The sequence below is a fragment of the Trichoderma asperellum genome, chromosome 2 (assembly GCF_020647865.1).
Source record: "Trichoderma asperellum chromosome 2, complete sequence".
Classification (NCBI taxonomy): Eukaryota; Fungi; Ascomycota; class Sordariomycetes; order Hypocreales; family Hypocreaceae; genus Trichoderma; species Trichoderma asperellum.
The window spans coordinates 6,258,182-6,278,327 of record NC_089416.1 but is presented as its reverse complement, the minus strand read 5'-3'; the positions used below and the strand labels follow the sequence as shown (position 1 = coordinate 6,278,327).

Here is a 20,146-nt window from a genome sequence, read left to right as displayed (position 1 = left end):
AAGACTGGCGGCAAAGGCTCAATTTATCGAGCAATTACAGTCTACAGCAATGCTTCGATTTCCAATTCGAGACGTCTCAAGATCTGAATCTCAGCCAGTCTTTACGAGATTGGTCAAGAATCTGTCTCCCAGATTGACAGACCCACAATACCTTATCCGGTGGACTCGGCCCACTTATACTTGTCGCCTCAGGCCAAAGAAACCCGCTAAACCCTTGCAAGCGCACAACGTGAGGAGAGGGCACGAAAACCCCAATTTAGCGAATCCATTTTCCAAGTGCGCCAAAGTCAATCATACCAGGGACTCGATTTTTCTGCCATCACGATCAACTCATCCAACCCACCGTTGAGCAACCACAGCCAAGATGAGCGCCATCAACAAGATCGCCGCCAACAGCCCCTCGAGGCAGAACCCCTCCGAGCTTGAGCAGAACATTGCTCAGGCTCTGTTCGATCTCGAGAGCAACACTGCCGACCTCAAGGTTGCCCTGCGACCTCTGCAGATCGTCTCTGCCCGTGAGGTGAGAATGACTTGAATTACCAACAGAAAAAAGCTAGACCGAACATTCTTCGACATCCTGTTCCCAAAGCTCTCTACGATGGCTTCGACGTACGATTGGCGTTCCCTCCTCGCAGAGAAGGAATATGTTGTATGAAATGCCGATTCGACAGAATTGAGTCGTTTGACAACCCTCTCTCTGAGAAAAAAACGGAAGAATATATACCATATTTTCTGGAGGGACGCGCCGTCTAGCCTGAGTACTATTGACTTCTGTGGAGCAGGACGGGAAGCGGTCCAAGGCATAAACTGTCCTGGAGCTCGCATGCTGACTTTGGGATCTTGATTAGATCGAAGTTGGCCACGGCAAGAAGGCTATTGTCATCTTTGTCCCCGTCCCTTCCCTGCAGGGCTTCCACCGTGTTCAGCAGCGGTAAGCAAAAAAAGATTCTTTCCCCCAAAAAAGGAAGCCAAACTTGAGACTAATTTCATAATCTGCAGCCTGACCCGTGAGCTGGAGAAGAAGTTCTCCGACCGCCACGTCCTCATCCTGGCTTCTCGCCGTATCCTCCCCCGCCCCAAGCGCTCTGCCCGCTCCCGCAACACCCAGAAGCAGAAGCGTCCCCGTTCCCGCACTCTGACCGCCGTCCACGACGCCATCCTGGCTGATCTCACCTACCCCGTTGAGATCGTCGGCAAGCGCATCCGCACCAAGGAGGACGGCAGCAAGCTCCTCAAGGTCATCCTTGACGAGAAGGAGCGTGGTGGCGTGGACTACAGACTCGACACCTACTCTGAGGTTTACCGAAGACTCACTGGCCGCAACGTCAACTTCGAGTTCCCCCAGACTAGCAGCTCTGAGTTCTAAATTAGTTAGAGGAGAAAAGAAAATTTAATCGGCATTTCCAAAATTTTATTTCTCTTAAATTGGGAGTCCTGAGGAACACAAGGCAATTAAAAATGCGTTGCTCTATTTAAACAGCATCGGTGGGTTGGTCAACATTTGGGCTTGGCGTCTGATATCAAGGTAGCTTTTGTTTTTTTTTTCAAATGATATAAAAGCTGCTGGCATGATTTGATCAATTCACTTATCGCTTCCTCTTCCCTAAATATTGGTGCTCCTATTTTGCTCTTTGTCTATCTTCTGCATGTCTATCGCTGTAAAAGAAAAAAAAAGTCGTCTACCCTTTATTCTTGACTGATGCGCCCAACCCCAAGCACGCACCAGTATGCCAGCTCTCGCTTCTCTCTCGCCTCCTTGTCCTTGCTAGCCGGGCCGTCCATGTCCGCCTGTGTATCAGCCTCCCATTCCATGCGAACAAACATGGGGATCTCCAGGATATCTTCGCCGCTCTTGAGCGGGCTGGTGTCGATCTTCTCGTTACCCTTTTTGGGTTGCTGGTCGATTCGTAGAGATGCCGGGATGACCTCCAGCACGATGCTCACCCAATTCCGTCCCTTTTCCCAAATCTTACCCACTTCAGGTCCTTCGTCTGCCTTGCGGCTCCTGTCTTTCTCATCATCCTTTAGCGCGTCATCCCACATGTCGGTGTTGGCGTCCACTTCGAACTGTGGACAGAGCACCGTGACTCTGCTGGAGAAACGACCCGGGGTTGCATTTGGCGAGGCCAGTGTGACTTTTATATTGTCAAAGAGGGGATTCTTGAATGTAACAACAAAATGATACGGTTGGTGAGGCTTCAGTGGTGCCTCCTCCTGGACCATGGGCCTATATGTTACAGGCGCCGGCGTAGCGGTTGGATTGAGTGGCCGAATCGTGATTGTGGGTATATAGGATTTGGCAAACAGGCGAATCTTGAATCTCGTAGACGTGACTTTTGCCTCTGGCTTTGATATAATGTGGCGGCATGCAGGGCAACGTTTCGATCGCTTACTGCGAAGCAGATATGCAATCGGTCGGAGTTGGTCCTCGAATCGTATGGGCTCTGTTTGCTCTTTTCGTTGTTCCAGAGAAGCTGTGGCGTCCCATCCTCCGTTGATGAGCTTCTTGATCTCCTTTGACTCATCTAGATTGGCAATCTTCAAGCCGTCGTTGGTGCCAAGAGCTTCGCGCATGATATCCGCAGGTCCCTGCTGCAAGCGCCCCTGGTGACCCCGGCCGGTGTACAGAGACATGATGCGGGTCAGAGCAGCGGGCGATGAAAATCCAAGTCCATCATGTAACGGAAGCCCACGTATTGAGGTGTTGGTTTCCGAGAGTCGGCTCTGGTAAAACGCCTTTAGGTGGGCAAACTGCAAATCCGCATCGACCTGGTCGTCGGGCACGGGGGGCTCGTCTGGGTTATCTTTCCGGCGATCCTTGACGTCTCGCAGCGTAAGCTTTGGCTTGCCTCCGTTGTTTATCTTTGAGAGCTGGTTGTATATGCCGCTGGGACGATCGAACTCGATACCAATCTCGGTCGAGGTCCAGTTGCAGTACTGGCAGAAGAGCGCGTACGGGCCCCCGGTGGGATTGGTTTGATACTGAGTGGGCAGGAGGTTCGCATCCGTGGTAGGCTGAATGGCTCCAACTTGGAGCGGGCCGATGCATACTGGGCACTGGTAGCAACTTCGCGTACATCTGGTTCAATGGCGATGAGTTTTGGTCATGACAAAGCTTGTTCGAGGCGAAAGGGGCAGTTTACCTGTTACCCTCGCTGCGCAGGTTGCTGCTAGGCACCTCGAAGAGGCAATTGGGACAGTAATAAGTGACGGATTCTTCCGTTACGCATCTTGGACATCGTATCTGCTGACAGTCTTCGCAGTAGAGGAGGTATTCGAGAGGGTATAGGCTGTAGTTTGATCGCGGGGCTTTGGGATCAAAGGTTCGCTCGTCTTCTTCTGGGTCGGACAGCGCATTGCCGGAACTGAGTACGGTCTGATCCGAGCATGGACACTGGATGTATGTGTATGGGGTCGAAAGCGACATCTTTCTTTTTCGCTACATCTCTGTTGGTTCACGAGTGCAGGCGGGCGTCGCTAGCCGTGCTCTAGCCACAGCAAAGCCTCGGTGAAGAGCTCCCACTTGAGCAAGGTGAGCTCGGTAAGGCCCATTTCCACGTGATCCACCTTTGTTATTAGATCGCCCGACCTTATCTGTCCGACCGCTTATGTAAGTCAAGGTACATACGTTCGTATTTGTTCCCCGCTTTCTCTGTTGCAGATGCGCCCCGGATTCTGGATGATCATCTTGGCCAAAGCTCTCACAACGGGCGATCGATATATTGCAATGACGCTTACATGATACGCAAAGGCTCTCAATTGACATACGTACGCTGGACTTTCGGCAGTGGCGGATCTGCAGGTCTTTGCCCATGGCGCTACCATACGAGGACGAGACGGAGCCGGCCGCTTTCGTTGAATGCTTTCAGCGCTTTCAGAGCAGATCAAACCTTTTTACTTCATCGCTGGATCACTTCTCGTGGCGACTTTTCCATCAAGCTTTTCTTAATCTTTCACTATGCTAATGAATTTCACATCTGTGAAGGGGTTTGGTAAAGATCGACTCTCCGTACTCGCTCTCGTGTAAGCCAATCGACGTCTCTTGCCGGCCCTTGATAGACTTGGAACCCCTTTTTCATATGCTTTGCAAGCAATACGAAGACACAGTGCAATTTGTTGTCTAGACGCAAATGCTCCGTCATGTGCCACTTGTAGCAACACTAATGTTGATGCCTTTTCTGCAAGCTTGTTATGCGGCTAATGAAGGCAACTAAGTGTAATAACACTTCGTATGAAGCATTATGGTTCTAGACTATAAGGTGAACTGCCACTAGTGTTGTGATGTCAGTTGTATTTGCTGCCTTTCGCTTGCCATGGTTGGTGGTTCTACTAGGCTGTGTCTTAAAACGCAAATGCTGCCAACAAATGTATACGAGTATTCTCGCGCCGGGTTTTGTCGGTGAAGGTTAATGTGCTCTCATCTGTCTCATTGTTCAAACGGAGATGCTGAACCTGCACGTTGTTTGACTTTGAAAATATTCTACAATCCTTCTTATTTAGGAGATGTAAGCGGGGGATGAGAGATTTGTCTCAATGGAGGCGGGTTAGTTACTCGCCCAGATCGTTGTGCCACCACGCTTCTTGGTCAAATCAGGCCAGGAACAAAAAGATAAGGAGAGGCACGGGAAGAGCACAAGTAATCAGGAACAGCGGCTCGTGGCTCGTATTTAACCTTTGGCTTCAGCTGGGCTTAGTGAGCACATAAAATCATTATTTACGAGCGTACGTAAGGCTGACAAAATAGATGGGCAGAAGAAAGCAACGGGCTTGTGCACTAGGAATCACCTTGCCGAGGGTGGCTTGCATGGAACTGTCTCTTGTTGAACCGTTGATCGGGTGCAATCCAGAGTGTGGAGACCTGTCTTACCCAAGAAAAAGAAGAAAAAAGAAAAGAAAATCCAACCAAGTTGCAAAAAAGCAAGACAGACTAACCAGGAGGGGAAGAGGGCAAACACCAGGACCCAGCAGAGTCTCACATGCTGTGAAAACCACCTGTCTGGAGAGAAGGGAGAGAAAGGTGAGGGGAAAGAGGAGAAGAGAGAAAGAGAAACAAAGCAATTCTCGACTGGCAGTTGTCGAAATCGCCATATTCTGCTGGTTTCGGCCACCACCCAGCCTAGTTCTCAGCTGTTTTTTATTGGGGGCGATGCAGGTAACGCAATACTGGCAGTCAATGATGCTGCCCGCACGACGTCGGGCGTGTTTTGGCGCATCGGATCTGAGATGGCCGCAGCCCGTAGTCCGCCAGAGCCGCCCAAGTGGAGATGAGCTGGGGTGGTGAACATCGAGGACCCCTGTCCGATGGAGATGGAGGCCCGGAGAGACTGGATGGCATGGCATGATGATACTCATCACTTTTCTTCTTCGGTCCACATCCGGGCGCTTTCAAGGATAGGCCAGGAGACGACAAGGAAGTCCACCAGGATAGTATTCCAGCCATTCCGAAGAACAGAGGGTTGTGGGAAATAGCCGAAGGAAACCTGACGCTCCCAGAATTGATAGTCAGGAACACACACCGCATCATCGTCTTGGGAGCTAATGGGGGGACGAGACATGTAACAGGTCCAGCTCCACCAGCATCGTCGCGGCCAGCCCGCGGGCTTGCGACTGTGTAATTGTCATTGGGGCTGCTTGTTGAGAGGAAGCTCAGCTCGTCAATAGCGTGAGTGACGTGGATGCATCTCGTCTTGTCCCTTGTGGAAGCGGGCTTGCAGGAGAGAGGTGAGGCCAGCGAAGGATGCCTGGCGTCACTGCAGCACAGATATGCCACGGCATGTGCATAATGGTACATAATGGGAGTGAGCACTGCGTGGTGGCGGGACCCAGACCATGCAAAATCTGGTTTTTTTTTCTCTCTTCCCTCGTGGCCTGGCCGGTCGCGGCCTTGTCGATATTATGCATCCGGATGTTGGGCCATGGCCGTTGAGCAGGTTCCTTTCTCCGCCTGGAGAGGGGAAGAGATTAATCAATTCCGCTGTTGAGTGCAGGGATCATATGGTAGCATTCGATGCTGCTGTCTTTTGAATCAATTACTCATATGGGGTGGTGCTGTGCCCAGATTCGCTCTTCTTGCTTCTCTCGATTTTTTTTTCTTCCATCGTGGCCTAGCCGAAGTGGGTGGAGTGAAGTCATGCATTTCGACCATATACATGCACTGTAAGACTCGGTGCCAGCTCACCACCGCCTCGTGGGCGCTGCAGAGCCACTGAGCGGCTGGCTGACCCCTGCAAGCGACGAACGCTTAGAATCCGACAGCGCCCCCTCCCCTTCCAGAGGCTGCCAAAAGACTGAAGAAAGACGGCGATGCCATCCCTGCCCTTCTGCATGTGCTCCATCGCTGTACTTGTATGGCTGCGCTGCTAACAGTAACGGCTCGAGGTACATGCTAATCTTAGCAATTGGACTAGTGTAATGGCGCCAAGGCGCACCAGCACTGTTTTACTTACAGGCCTCCATGCTGCTTGTAGAATAGGTAGACTCTGCTGTGTAGATCTACGTCTAATCTGCCTAGTTCTGGAGCAGTCCGTCAAGCTGACGTCTGATACGTGATGCTATGGCGATGGCAATGCCCGCAGCCCATCGATTCTTGCGCCCCGCGCTCTGTTACAGCTACTACCGACATCATGTACCTACTGTAACATGCACTGCGAGGGATTGTTACCACGCGCAGCACCTGGCGCTGATGCAAAATACAGGGGCCGCACCCTTGCAGATTTTTGGCTGCGGGCCTGAGCTTTTGCTGCTAGGGGAAAAGGAAAAATTGCAATGCACTAAGGCTGGGCTAGGCACCGCTAAGAGCAATTGCCTTTCAGCTCCCGACGCAGCGGGAGCCAGAACAGCTACGAAAACGTCGTCCAGACCTCTGGCACTGGGATCTTTTCCTCCTTTTCACTTTATACTTTTCTGACCGTCGCCAGCCAAACGCCCCTCCCGGCTCGTGTGAGCCCTCCTACCACAGACAAGGCGGCGATGGCACTGGCCAGAGACTGATTCCTATGGCTGCTTTCGACTGCGAATACGTACTGCCGTGATACCGCCATCGAGTCGACGGGCGTCCAGCAAGCTTCAAGCCTTGCAGGAACCACACGCCGGCCGTGGAACACGAGAGCGGGCTCGCCATCATTAGCCTGTGACGTCTCGGCGTTGGCCTTTGAGCTCTCGACCTGCCTTGCCCGTGATTCGTTGCTTGACACCGACTGGCTGCCGGCCTGTTTCTGTTTTACCTTTGATCCTGCTTGGGAGGGCTGGCGTGGAGTGAAGGACGCAAGACGAGGGGACACTTTAGACTTTTTTGCGGTGGATGCTGCAGCCTGCATATATCACATATACACAGGGTATATATATTAACTTGACGCCGGGTGGTCTGTCTCATATTATTGGAAGCTATTCCCCCCCCCTTGCCCAGCGGTCTGCCTCACCAAACGTCAGTCCTTTGCGGGCTTCGTTGCACTCCACTCCTGCGTGAATAGCTTTTCTGCCGCCTCTGATGGCCGGCCCGAGGGCGAGATCAAACAGCGTCCGCAGGGCTCGCGGACTTTCCATTGGAGAGGATGGCAAGGTCGTGCCGCTTAAGCGATGGGACGGCGCCAGCAGGACGTGCAGGGACTGGGATGGGCTACGAAGGGTGAGTTGAGTCTGCATTGCCGCCAGTGAGGCCTAATTTTGAACATGATACCACGCCTAGTTGCGTCTTAGTAGCATTCATCTGACTGTCTGTGCTATTGCTTATAGGACCCTGATATATGGGAGAGAAACGGCAACTGCCTCATCCACTTATACGCCAAGGGCGATTCAAAGCGCGGGCCGTCTTTCAAGCTGCCATTTGCCGCTCTGCTCTCGGCTGGCTGCCTCCCCCTCGTCGAAAAATTTCTAGTCCTTGAGGGCTTGGCATCTAATACGGCGCAGGAGATCGAACGGTGGGATCATCTGCACCCTAGGTCGACGGCTGAGCTGTATATACCAGCTCCGCCTAATGCCACTGATAAGCAGGCACAGCAGTATCACCTAGCAATCAGAAATCTCTGCGCATGGATTCTGGGGAGGCCAATGGTGGGTAGACACTTGGGTAGCACCCTCGTTGCGCTCCTTCACTCTATGCGCGAGTATAGGTCCACGCCGGGAAGTAACGTCGATGACTTGCTGAAGTATATGCGCCAGGCGCAGTACCTCGACATGGTCGGAGCGCCTACTCATGCGACGGCGGCCCTGTACGTAGCGGAGACATTTCAGCTCGGCAACTTGTATAAACGGGCTTTTGCTCACTGCGTTGGTATGCATGATCGCCTCTTCTCCAACTCGGAGTACCAGGTAAGAAACGACTCACCCAACAGATTGGGCAATAGCCCGTGCCTCCTTCTCTCTTTCTGCTTGTTTCGCTAGTGATTGAACGAAGCTACAGCCAATGCTAATTTTATCTCATGGAACAGCTCATCAGTGCGATATCGCGATCGCTCGTCCGCAGAGCACGCCTGGAAATGAACGCAATGCTCCAGCAGACAACTACCAGACTCCGGAGCTTTCTGGACGAGGAACTATCCGAAACGAACCTGGGAATTCCCGCTGTGACTCGCGCCCACCTGGAGCGGTTTCGAAGCTTCCTACTGTCCTTTTATTCAGCCAAGTTCGGCTATTATCCTCCTAGGGTTTTTGACGCTGGCCTGCTTAATACCATGGCGGATGATTTTGATGCCTTGTACGAGCTATTGGTAGACAGCAACTACACTGCGTCGGATAGCATTCCATCAACAGCAGTCGGTGGCATCTGCACCGAGCAGCTTGTCCAAACCTTTGACGAGAACAACCACTTTGAGCCTCTACCGCATCCTCTGCCTCAGCTGCCCCAAGTGGAGACTTCTACTGATGGACTCCGTCTCCTATGCAAGATTCCTTTCCTAGACAAGGTGGCACCGGAACAACAGCAAATTACAATTGCAGCTCTGATTACGGCATCTAACTGGACGGAAAAATGCTTCAAGAATGACCTCGTACAGGCGTACCGCCGGTTTGAAGAGGGCATGATCCTTTCCCCTAGCAAGGCCGATAAAAGCGAAAAGATCTCCCTATTGGAGGCGCGCAAGGTACGATGGGTTCTGGTCTATGCGGTCCACCAAGTCCTCCGCCGTGCAACACGAAAACCAATAGAGGTGGATGGTGAGAACGCGCCGTACCATCTCACAGCCTCGATGAACTGCATCCCTCCCTGGTCATCGGCACCTCGTGAATCAAAGAAGTCCTTGCGGATTCAAACCGACATTGTGGCTGTCGACGAACCCGCGCCCAAGCGAACCATCAAAATTCAGGAGGCGGCGGTTGGCAAGATAGAGATCAAGCCCGACATTGATTATTTTGCCCTGACGCACAAGAGTCGCAATCCATCCTTGTCTACCATGTCTGATGGTCCATCGCCCACCACCTTGTCCCGCTCAAGCTCATTTTCAATGAGCCTGCGGCGCAACTCGACTATCCGCAGGTCACTAAGGATATTGCGGAGGAGCTCCATGTCGGGATCACAATCATCAATGACGCCGGCTGGGAAACCATTGTACCACGAGATTGTGGTACAGGGCTATGGAAATGGAACACAAACAGTTACCGTAGAGCCGGACGAGGAGGGGCTGACGATGAAGGGCAATCTGGCGGGTCGCAGCGACTCGACGGCATCCTCGCAGTCGAATTCTAGCTCCGGCACCACGGCCTCGTCAATCCCCGAGAGCATGAGCAGCACGATCGACACGCTCTCCTCGAGTGCACTTTCCAGCCCAGCAACGCCTACTACAGATGCGGTTTTGGAGCTTGAGCTTATGCTCGCCCGCTGGGGCCCACAAGACAAGGCGCCGGTAAGAATGGGTCTGCCGCGTTCGGTCTCAGCCAGCGCCATTTCCGGCGACCTGGAAAACTTGGCGGCGGGGCTCCACTACTACCCAGAAGCCTTGCCCGAAGCCTTGGACAGGAAAGAGGATGTCAAGAGAAAAAGAAGAAGTTTAGAGCCCGCGCGGTCGGCGCCGGCGCCTGCCGCCCTGCAGCGACGCTACACAATGCTTGGAGACCTTCGACGGAAAAATTTTGGGTTTGAGGCCAGACCCATTTCTGTCCGCATTCGCGAAAACCGTATTACCGAGGAAACATGGACTCCCAGCCGGAGAGATTCCGACGATTGGTCCATGATGCTGGCGTTCATGGACGGGACTGATAATAAAGACGCTACAACTAATCAGAACGACGCCTGGGCACAATATTCGGACCTTGGAGGACTTACAGATATGAGTTAGTATATAGACATACCTATTGGTTTGGGCGTAATGAGAAATACGACTCGGAGGAGGACACATACCAAAAAAAGGGAGACACGGAAATGACATTTTTTCAAAGGAGGAAAAGCAATTTTTGGCATTGTATTGTTTTTTATGTTTTGTTTTTATGGCTTGGTTGATACCCTGTGTCGGCTGGCACGTTTACGATACCATTTTCTCCGGCTGTCATTCATTACTGGTGTATTGGACATTCTTTCTGTTTACAAAGTCGTGGGATATGGTATAAATCGGGATACATATACGAGAGGAGTTGCCCTCTTAGACTGGACACTTGAACATTTACTTGCAAGAGTTAATTGAATCTGCAAATTGAGCATTGTTTTAATCTCATTCCTTCGTGCGAATTGCTTTGCGGGTATAGCGCCTACAGACAGAATTCATAAATGCATATCTATATACACACATTTGTATGTATATTTATACAAATACATACACGTGTTTTCCTATCAACTCTTCTTTGACTGGCTTAATAACACTGCTAGTGAAATGAGCAACTATTTTTAGACTGCTCGTGTCCTAAACGCAGTAAATAAAAAAATCTCACCCAATCGCGTTTAATGAGTCCGTTTAGTCTCTCTTTGAGCGTGAGGTGGAATTGAGGCTGTTGATGAGGTCACCGCCAATAGACCAGATCATGTAAGTCGGGCCAACGAGCCAAGCACCGCTGTTTTCAGATTAGCATTTTGTTGTTTTTCTTGGTCCTAGAAAACAATTGCTCAAAAATTTGAGACAAATAGAAGAAAGAAAAACAGACGTACTTGGGGATGATCCAGAGGAGGATGAGATCATTGAGGGGGTTGTGGCCAATGTTGTCAAAGCCGCTGTAGTACTCGTTTGCCCCTATACAATTGTTCAATTGGCCCTTGTCAGTATGGTTTCACACGCCGCTGAGTAGCACAAAATAAAGTGAAATAAAATAAAATGGTTATTTCATCGCTTCCTTACAGTACAGAACCGTCTTGCTAAGCGTCATGACAGCAGCGGCGTAGCCAAACAGCGTAGCCCTGGCGCCGCCTCTGCCAGACAGGACTCTAGCACCCCCCTCGGTCTTGCTGCTAAAGAGCCAGGCGGCAAGATACCACAGATACATGAGCGTCTCGATGGCGTTGAGCAGGCCCTGGGCGCTGGTGAAGCCGTTGCCGGCGTGGAAGGCCTTCCAGCCGTAGATGTGGTCGACCTCGCCGTAGAGCCTGTAGGGCGCCCAGACGGGCCAGTGGAGGGAGCCGCCGGGCATGGAGAGCGGCCGCAGGAGGACGTAGCCGGTGTCCCAGATGACGAGGGGCAGGGAGACGGCGAGCCAGACGAGGGTTGCGGTGGTGGGGGCATGGCTGAATGCTGAGGCGGAGGAAGATGAGGATTTGTTGGATTTGGATCTGGCGATGCGTTTGGCGGAGGGGGTTGCGGGGGGGAGGGAGGAAGCGAAGGAGGGCTCGACGCTGGCGGCGCGGGAGGAGGAGGCGCGGGTGGTGACCATTTTGGCTGTGTTTTGTTTGGCTTTGGTGTTTATGGACTGGAGGTTTGTATGGCGGAGTCGTGTTGGGGTTGGGTGGTGGTGGCGAGACTATATCGTGAGTTTGTTTGTTGTATGTTGTTGTTATTGTTGTTGGTCTCGATATTAAATGAAGTGAAACGACGGATGAGACGAGAATCGGGCTACGGAAAAAAGAAAATAGACCCCAATGGATGGATGGACGGAGGAATAAACAACGGAAATGAAATGAGGGGGAGGGGCAAAATAGCGCGTTGGTTGTGTGTTGTTCCCCGAATTAAACAGAATGGATGGAGCAGCACTCTTTTGAAGAAACGGCGGTCTTTGTCTTTGTCTTTGATTATATCGGAGATTTACAAGACCATTGATTGAAAGAATTGAAGGGAGAAGAAGAAGAAGCTTGTAAGGAGAACTAGAGAGAAAAAAAAATATATTAATACTACAATTGCTATGCGTGTTGGCGTATTACGTGTGTGTGGTGTGCGTGTGTGCAAAAAAGAGGACAGCATTGCATTGCAGAAAAAACACACGGCGAATCACAGCGAGGCGGGAAGCGACATGGTGGCGCCACGCTGAGAAGAGATTCGATACGACGCTGCTGCTTGCGCCCAAAAAACTAAGGGCTTTAGTATGTTGGAAAAGGTGACGGACTGTTACGGCGATGAAACTGATGACGGCGGTTGAACCTTGCTGTGTGTGTGTGTGTTGCTAGGACTACAGTGCAAGTTCTAGTATATGTGCCGAGGCTGGAGGTAGAGGAGCTAAGAGTCTTTAGCGGATTCAGTTGAGAATGTTGCTCCGGAAGCCGCTGCTTCGGGGCAATTTGTGAGATTGCATGGTGACTGAGGGACGGTGATTGAAATTAGCAGTCCGGGTTAGGAGATGAGGGCGCATTGCGTGTGGTGAGTTTGAGTTGAAAATTGAGCATTTTTATATTAGTACGCTCACTTTGGATATAATGATGTATAAGGGGGGTGCTTTATACTGCTCCGTGATCTCATCTCATGTCGCCTCATCTCATCTCATCTATAGGTACATTCGTCCTACTTAGATACTGCATATACAGCATACCATAATCAATGTCATATTAATCCTCACCACAGCTTCGCTCACCCGCCAAATGTCTCCCCCCCATTCTCCAGATAGTCGCGCTCCTCATCCGTCGTCTCGCGCCCCATCACCCGATTCCGATGCGGATACCGTCCAAACCGCTTTATAATCGCCCAATGCCGCTTCTCGAACCCCAAGTTTAGCTGAGCATACTCGCTGGATGCTTTCTCATCCGCCTGCACGGCTCTCTGCGCCGCAGCGCGATACTCGTGCGCCACCTCGGACTCGTCGCTCCACTCGACGGCCATTTCGGAGGGCAGCAGGCTCTCCACGTCGCGTGCTAGGCCCTCGTACTTTTCCACCGCGAGGTCGTGCAGCGAAATGTCTTCCGAGTGCATCAGCGGCACGTAGAACCAGCTGCGGTAGGCGAAGCGCCAGCGCACCTCGGGACACCTCTCGGGGATGCCGCGCTGGATCGCTGTGAGGGCGACCTCCCTGGCCATGGGGTCGAAGTAGTTGAAGACGACGCCTGCGCTGTCTCCGCGGTAGCAGTTGCGCGGGATTTGATCTAGCAGGAGGATGAGGCTGAGCCAGTCGTGGGAGTCGTTTGGTTGCAGGGCGTAGATGATGTCTTGGCCTGATTTGATACAGTCACGGCGGAGTTGTTCAAGAGTAGGGGCGAAGCGTTCTCTGTGGTGTGGAAGATGCCATCAAATTAGATGTTTGAAAAGAAGAGAGAGAGAGAGAGAAAAAAAAGAAAGAAACGACAGTGAGTTCAGGACAACTTACACGCATAGCTTGTCAAACTCTGCTCCGCCAAAGAACCATCTCTTATTCTCATCGGTAGTAGGCATAACCAAACTGTCTGGCCCTGACAGATGTTCGAACCAAAACTCTCGGACGCTCAGAAGCAAATCTGGCGATAGGATCAACGATATGCAAGTCATCTTGTCCTTTGATGGGGCAGATGAGGTATCAATTGAGTGATAGCGTGCACCAGTGGGGGCTGGTATGAATGCTCTCGGCCGTGGCCTATGATACCCAGATTGTGTCTGCTTGTGACTTGGCAACGTTCTCCCAACGTGCAGTCCTCGTGAGTATAAACGCAGTGAAACGGGAGAAACTAAACATATTCTTAGATCAGTTCGTTCTACACAATGTGTCATGAAAAGGATTTACCAACCCCGAGAGCAGCAGCACAGTGGCCCAGCTCGGTGAACACCGGACAGCGAAACCGGCGGCAACTTCATCAACGTTGATTATATGTCCGAGCCGAATGTGTTACTAATCACACCGAGCCATTAAATATCCGACATGGAGGAATACAGGACAGAGAAGAAAAATTGACAAAAGAAAGATGAAGATGCTATAAAGACCAGAATGCAGCCGTGAATACGCATTTTTGGCACGGGGCCCAGCCCATATTAAGGTTGGCTGAATTTTAGCATTGCCGCTTCGCTCTAGCACCAAGACCGAGAGGCCGAAAGTGTATAGCTGGACCCGACGTGGGCAATAGAATGCACTTAATTACCATTATTCATCACTATAACCCGCTTACCAAGTCATGATTCACCGCGCGGGAAAAAAATAGTGCATGCCGCTGCCTCTCAAATTTACACAACGCAGACATGCTAAGAAAACGACCTAAAGTGGAAGGATGAAGCCGACCAGCCAATCACACGTCGTCGTCCGAGGATTTATCATCATGGCGATACGCCAGGATACTAATTGGGGTGCGTTTTGCGTTGAACACTATTTTTCGGGCAAAAAAAGATTCGCACGACTCATTAGCTTGATCTTGCGTGCCAATGGCTGTATATATATATAATATATATATATATATATGGGGGGAAGTGAGCAAAAACTTACATATCTCCATTTCTTCGAGAGATAGTCCCTTTGTCTCTTTGATGAAGAACCATGTGTACAGCACTAGAGCCCAGTTGAAGCAGCAAAACATGAGAAAAGCTTTGTAACCGAGATTGTTGACTGCTGCGGGCGTGATTTGAGAGAGCGTGAAGCCAAAGAGCCATTGAGTTGCGGCACCGACGGCGATGCCTCCTTCGCGGACTCGAGTTGGGAAGATTTCGCTCATGTATAGCTGTGTTTGCGCAAAAAAATCGGGTATTGGTTAGTATATCGTGTAGTTTTAGTTGCGAAGTTGAAAACGTACCCATGGTATAGGTCCCCACGAGATGTTGAATGTCACTGTATGCAGTCGCATCAGCAATCCGGACAAACTTGTATATACCATCTCAAAGCGAGACGAAATTTCCATTCTTTTGGACAAACAGGCCAAATGGGCACTTACTCGCTTCTAGGAAAACCATCGTCAGAGACGCAATGGCCGGCGGCGTCAGCGTCCCGCCGCTCACGGGAGGATATCGCTGCGTCAGCACTGCGATGATGAACATATAAGTGCCCATCAGAAACGACCCCGCGAGCAGAGACCATCGGCGGCCTATGCGCTCCACAAGGAAGATCAAGAAAAATGCACAGCTAATGACCTTGCATACGCCGAAGAAGCCGCTGAGTAGGAGGGCGTTTTGACCGGCGCCGACGGCCTGAAAGACTTGGGGCGAAACTAGATTGAGAGTTAGAGAGATGTTCACAGGCAGAATGGAGGAAAGTATTAGTCCATACAGTATGCCAGAGGTGTGTTTCCCGTCAGTTGAGCGCCTAGGAATTGGATTTGGATCATCAGCAGCCGCCGACAATCATCACAGTTTCAGCTCATGAAACCTACCAATTTGCAGAGTGACGGCAATGAAGATGCGATACCGATTCGCTGGCAACCAGTATTCCCTCCATGTGACCCCAGCAGTCTGCCGTTCCTCCTCCTCAATGCCCGCCACAATCTCTTGAAACTCCATCCGCACCTTTGTGCTATCCCCTCCTCGCACCCATATCAACGACTCCAAAGCCTCCTCGTGCCGATCACGCTGAGCAAGCCACCTCGTGCTCTCCTTTGTCAGAAACATTCCCAGTCCCAATATACCACCAGGCACAAGCTGCAAGGCAACAGGGACTCGCCACTGTCTCGTCGACGACGGTATATGTTGCGCGGCGCCGTAATCGACCCAGTAGCTGACAGCCACGCCGAGGGTGAAGAAGAATTGGAAGAGACTGCCGAGCTGGCCACGAATTTCCTTGGGCGCCATTTCGGCCGAGTACATGGGGATGATGACGGTCGCAATGCCTATTGCAGCGAAGTTGCAGTTAGAATTGAGTTGCGTATAAGCTAGAGACTTGCAGTTTGCTTTTGTATATGTCTTTGAGCGGTTGGGTTTTACCTGCGCCAATGCCTGATATCGTCCGTCCGGCATACCATGTGGCGATTCCGTGCTGGTAGAAGAGCTGCAGTACGGCGCCAATGTTGAATATGAGCGATCCTACGACGAGAGACCATCGGCGACCGTAGCGCGCAGTAAATGGCCAGACGAACAAGCACGAGAAGAAGGCTATATATTAGGAAACGTGTATTAGAACCCATATGTCCGAATCTACTTCAATTCCACGTTGTATGCTTCCTCTTGTTTTATTTTCAATTTTTTTTTTCTTATTTTTCCCATCTCGTATTCTTCGCCATAAACCAATCGAATAAACGTGCATATACAATACATACCTCCGGCTTGCAGCAGACTGGCCGACAGCGAGGTGACATTGTCTCGCTCCTTGTCGCTAAACCCCATGTCGCGCACAAAGGAATCCAGCGTCAGGACGCCGCCCACGATGCCCGTATCGTAGGCGAAGAGGAATGAGCCGACACATGATAGGGAGACGAGGTACGTGGCCCTCCATGTGCCGAGGCGCGTCATGATGGGTTGCTGGTCGTGTGAGTTTTCATGGGGAAATAGAGAGACAGAGAGAGAGGAAAAGAGAGGAGAGGGAAATATGGTGTGGGATGGACAGCCGTTGGTGTGTGTTAGTTTGTATGTATGTTTATATAAACGTGTGGCGTGGCAATAGCTTTGGGGTCTGAATTAGGAGATTGAATTAAGCATGCTGGGTGAGTGAAGAGCACTGCAACCTCGGAGAATTAGATTGAAATATCGTGAGATTCAGTCTGCAGAGGCGTGCATGCGAATACGAAGTAATGCTACTACTATCTACTATTTCATGACGGCCTATCAGCAATGCATCTATCCGCGGTCTCGGATCTCTCAGCATGCCGTTTGACGTAATCCCGAGACTGCGGCCATTCAGCCGAGCAGGCAAAAGCACGCATCCGTAGCCCCCATGGAGATTTTCGCTGCATGGGGTGAGCAGTCATGCAACGTGCTAGCCAGCCTCTTAGCTGCGGGGAAGTCGTGCATACAAGAGGGTTGGTGCGGAGAGAGTGGGATTCGAGATTTAAGAAATTAGAATCCCGGTTGGTGATTGTGAAACTTGTTTAGTAGGCATTAGTTCTAGGCCATATTCCGCTTTGGGAAAGGAGAGCGTTTTTTAATCTATTTCTTTTACACCAGCACCTATGCAGACATGACGGTTTGCAGCTTTCGAGGAGTAAGTGGCACAAATAGGAGACGGAGGCGGATGAGATATTTGTAGAAGGGGATTATAAGATTATGTGGGGTAAGGACGAGATGAAGACTTGGATGATTAGAGATGGTTGGAGATGCTGTTGTAGATGCACTGAATGACTAAGACGAGGTTCGCAGCTTTTAACAGCAGAGTAGATGTGTTGGCTTCTTAGTTTCATAAGTGAATCTGGCGCTTCGTCGATATCACTCAATACCATTGGCGTTGTAAATTCAGGAGATTGAATAGGGTTTATATTAGTATGGCCAGAAATGGCGTATACTCAACTTTTTCAAGCAGTGTATACTAGGCACCGGCAGTTGTCCATGTTAAGTTGTTAACGTTCGACTTTGCTAGAGCGGAGAACTTACGCACCGGATAGCAGATAACGGCAATAAATGAGTATTAATCTCGAAAATCTTCCTCTCCCAAAATGGCCACCTCTTTTGAGAAAACATGAGGCAGCGGCGAAAGAACAAGCTAGCTACCTTGCGTCTCACCCAAGTAATGCGACAAGCTACGAAGCACGAAGAGAGACGGGCACTGAACGACGTGATGACTACCATTGCGCCCATCATCCCTTGTATATCTTCGTTGGAGATTGTCTCAACTTTGCCAGATTGCCAGATTTAGCAATGGATGATGGCCTTTAGTCTCGCGGCCACATTCTTTCGTTGTCTCGCCACGGTAGGTCGAAAGCTTACCACCACCCTACCGCAACTGCATTACATCTTGGAAAGAGCACTCATGTCTCTGTAATTGGGGAAAGTTTTTTTCAAGCGTGAGAATTAGGTTTAGGAAATGAATATTCAACTTATTGTCTCATATTGGCCACGTAGTGATGACAAGATGACCACAGTGCTTCACCGTGTCACGAATCTATATTGAAGCCGCCAGGCTTACAAAGTGTCAAGCCTACGATGCAATGACGTCGCCACATTAACATTTTGAAATCAACCGTTTTTCATTGGTCTCATCGAAAGCTATTATCGTTAGATTAAACATAAATGTTCATCATAGATTATTTACCTTTCTAGGAGCTATCGAAGATTAAATATAATTGATCATCATAGATTATTTACGTGTTATAGGAGCCATGGGCTATAAAATCACCACTTCAAGTAGCTTCAATTTCATGCGTTTTCAACCTCAGCCGGAATAGAGACACCAAACTTCACACAGGCATGTTCAGTGTGCGCACCGTTCCTCTTAGATTGCGCCAGTGCAGCAAATATTATTCTCCTTTCTTTACCAGACGCACCATTCGCCAGGCTCTTGCAATGTCTACCATATCCGAAGCAATTATCAAGGACCACCGTGAGATAGAACAATACTACAATGAAGTGATCAACAATGCGGGCGATCATGATTACCAAACTCGGTATGGGAACCAGTTCATCTGGGAGCTCGCTCGCCATTCTGTTGGCGAGGAGCTGGTTGTCTATCCTGCAATGGAGAAGTATCTAGGTGAAAAGGGCAAAGACATGGCGGAGAGCGACCGCAAGGATCACGCAGTGGTGAGTACCGACTAGGACCATGCAGATGTTGTGGACATGATTTACTAAACATCTTTTACATAGGTCAAAGAGATGCTCAAAACTTTCCAGAATATGAAATCGTCTGACCCAGACTATGTCAACCAGCTGCAGAAACTTTGGGGGCCCCTCTCGGAGCATATCAAGGAGGAGGAGGAACGGGATTTACCCGCCTTGGAACAGCAGCTTCAGGCAGTCGAGGGGGAATCGGCATCAATGGCCACGAGCTTTGGTCGCACCAAAGCTTTTGTACCCTCACGCAGTCACCCTAGTGCTGGGGAGCATCCACCATTTGAGACTGCTATGGGTTTGCTTGCTGCGCCAATCGATCACCTTGCTGACTTGTTCCGGAAGTTTCCTGATCAGAAGGTATCCCCCAATCCTTCGACCAAGTAGGACTGGTCGAATTGTTTAGTTTTCTTGAATACGTACATGCATAATATGAAGACGGTTTGCGCTCGTTTGACTTGACAAAGAATCCTACATATATTGCTCATCCAATTCTGCGTTCGGGGTATCAAAAGCCTTCGTTCTAAGCGACGATCACGCACTATGGTGCAGCAGGAGCCGCATTTTTAATTTGCTCTATTACAGGGAAAGAGAGAAGCATGATAGTCCTAAAATTGACTTCCTCCCTGGCCCTTTTTACTTCGTGGCGCTCAGAAATGGTTTCAACTTTGGATAGAAACGGCCGGCCACGATAGTAAGAAAAGTCCTCTAAACATAGCGGACAATAAAAAAAAATAATCTATGGGCAAGCAAGAACAGTTTATACGATCATGGCCACCTGTATTCCCTGTTTTGGCGGGACAGTAGTGGAGAAGAGAAAATGTTATAAGTTGCAACTATCTGATAGCTGAGGGTAAATCTGAAGGATTCAATAAATTGATCTCCCTACGCCAGACCACATTTTCAACGGTGCGTAATCTTGTGAGCGCGCAAAAGGTCTTATTTTGTATAGGCATATCGTGTGCTTGGGAATTTTGTGATTGGTGCCAGAATTGAAAAAATGGCTCCTCTCTTGGCCTTAGCCGAATTTGCCGGAATCTGCTAAACAATCCATCATTAATTAAACAGTTTCAATCAAATCGGTATACTTTCATCAAATATTACGAATGCCTAATGCCACGAGCGTAATCACTGTGGTGAAATTAGTCCGGCAATGATTCGTTATTCCCATTCCATGTCGATGACGGAGTGACGAAAAAAATGAATATTATCACGACACTACCCTCCGTCAT

The 20,146-nt window shown here is 50.2% G+C and overlaps 8 protein-coding genes across 8 annotated transcripts; 3 read left to right on the top strand and 5 right to left on the bottom strand.

Moving 5' to 3' along the window:
• Positions 1-292: 292 nt before the first annotated feature.
• Positions 293-1,615, top strand: CRP15 (40S ribosomal protein eS7). Its single transcript, XM_024899022.2, has 3 exons — positions 293-520; positions 849-931; positions 1,000-1,615. The coding sequence occupies exons 1-3, from the start codon at positions 365-367 to the stop codon at positions 1,364-1,366; spliced, it is 606 nt and encodes a 201-aa protein (XP_024765827.1). The 5' UTR covers positions 293-364; the 3' UTR covers positions 1,367-1,615.
• TrAFT101_004372 (uncharacterized protein) lies at positions 1,564-4,669 on the bottom strand. Its single transcript, XM_024907214.2, has 3 exons — positions 3,739-4,669; positions 3,144-3,675; positions 1,564-3,079 (listed from the first exon to the last, which is right to left on the bottom strand). The coding sequence occupies exons 2-3, from the start codon at positions 3,425-3,427 to the stop codon at positions 1,687-1,689; spliced, it is 1,677 nt and encodes a 558-aa protein (XP_024765828.1). The 5' UTR covers positions 3,428-3,675; positions 3,739-4,669; the 3' UTR covers positions 1,564-1,686.
• On the bottom strand, positions 4,668-6,335 carry TrAFT101_004371 (uncharacterized protein; the record flags this gene model as incomplete). Its single annotated transcript, XM_066127142.1, has 2 exons — positions 4,668-4,684; positions 6,179-6,335. 2 exons carry the CDS (start codon positions 6,333-6,335, stop codon positions 4,668-4,670), a joined length of 174 nt encoding a protein of 57 aa, XP_065983251.1.
• Positions 6,336-6,543: 208 nt separating this feature from the next.
• Positions 6,544-10,665, top strand: TrAFT101_004370 (uncharacterized protein). The gene is made up of 3 exons (XM_024898990.2): positions 6,544-7,624; positions 7,732-8,307; positions 8,427-10,665. The coding sequence occupies exons 1-3, from the start codon at positions 7,487-7,489 to the stop codon at positions 10,266-10,268; spliced, it is 2,556 nt and encodes an 851-aa protein (XP_024765830.2). The 5' UTR covers positions 6,544-7,486; the 3' UTR covers positions 10,269-10,665.
• On the bottom strand, positions 10,608-12,195 carry TrAFT101_004369 (uncharacterized protein). Its single transcript, XM_024907215.2, has 3 exons — positions 11,256-12,195; positions 11,069-11,150; positions 10,608-10,974 (listed from the first exon to the last, which is right to left on the bottom strand). Exons 1-3 carry the CDS (start codon positions 11,782-11,784, stop codon positions 10,878-10,880), a joined length of 708 nt encoding a protein of 235 aa, XP_024765831.2. The 5' UTR covers positions 11,785-12,195; the 3' UTR covers positions 10,608-10,877.
• A 713-nt stretch (positions 12,196-12,908) lies between these two features.
• TrAFT101_004368 (uncharacterized protein) lies at positions 12,909-14,099 on the bottom strand (the record flags this gene model as incomplete). The annotated part of the gene is made up of 3 exons (XM_024903067.2): positions 12,909-13,539; positions 13,639-13,972; positions 14,033-14,099. 3 exons carry the CDS (start codon positions 14,097-14,099, stop codon positions 12,909-12,911), a joined length of 1,032 nt encoding a protein of 343 aa, XP_024765832.2.
• Positions 14,100-14,524: 425 nt separating this feature from the next.
• On the bottom strand, positions 14,525-16,667 carry TrAFT101_004367 (uncharacterized protein; the record flags this gene model as incomplete). Its single annotated transcript, XM_024909230.1, has 8 exons — positions 14,525-14,601; positions 14,719-14,950; positions 15,023-15,057; positions 15,161-15,433; positions 15,493-15,528; positions 15,596-16,048; positions 16,143-16,310; positions 16,475-16,667. The coding sequence occupies 8 exons, from the start codon at positions 16,665-16,667 to the stop codon at positions 14,525-14,527; spliced, it is 1,467 nt and encodes a 488-aa protein (XP_024765833.1).
• A 1,887-nt stretch (positions 16,668-18,554) lies between these two features.
• Positions 18,555-19,301, top strand: TrAFT101_004366 (uncharacterized protein; the record flags this gene model as incomplete). The annotated part of the gene is made up of 2 exons (XM_024909231.2): positions 18,555-18,887; positions 18,951-19,301. 2 exons carry the CDS (start codon positions 18,555-18,557, stop codon positions 19,299-19,301), a joined length of 684 nt encoding a protein of 227 aa, XP_024765834.2.
• Between the last annotated feature and the right edge of the window lie 845 nt (positions 19,302-20,146).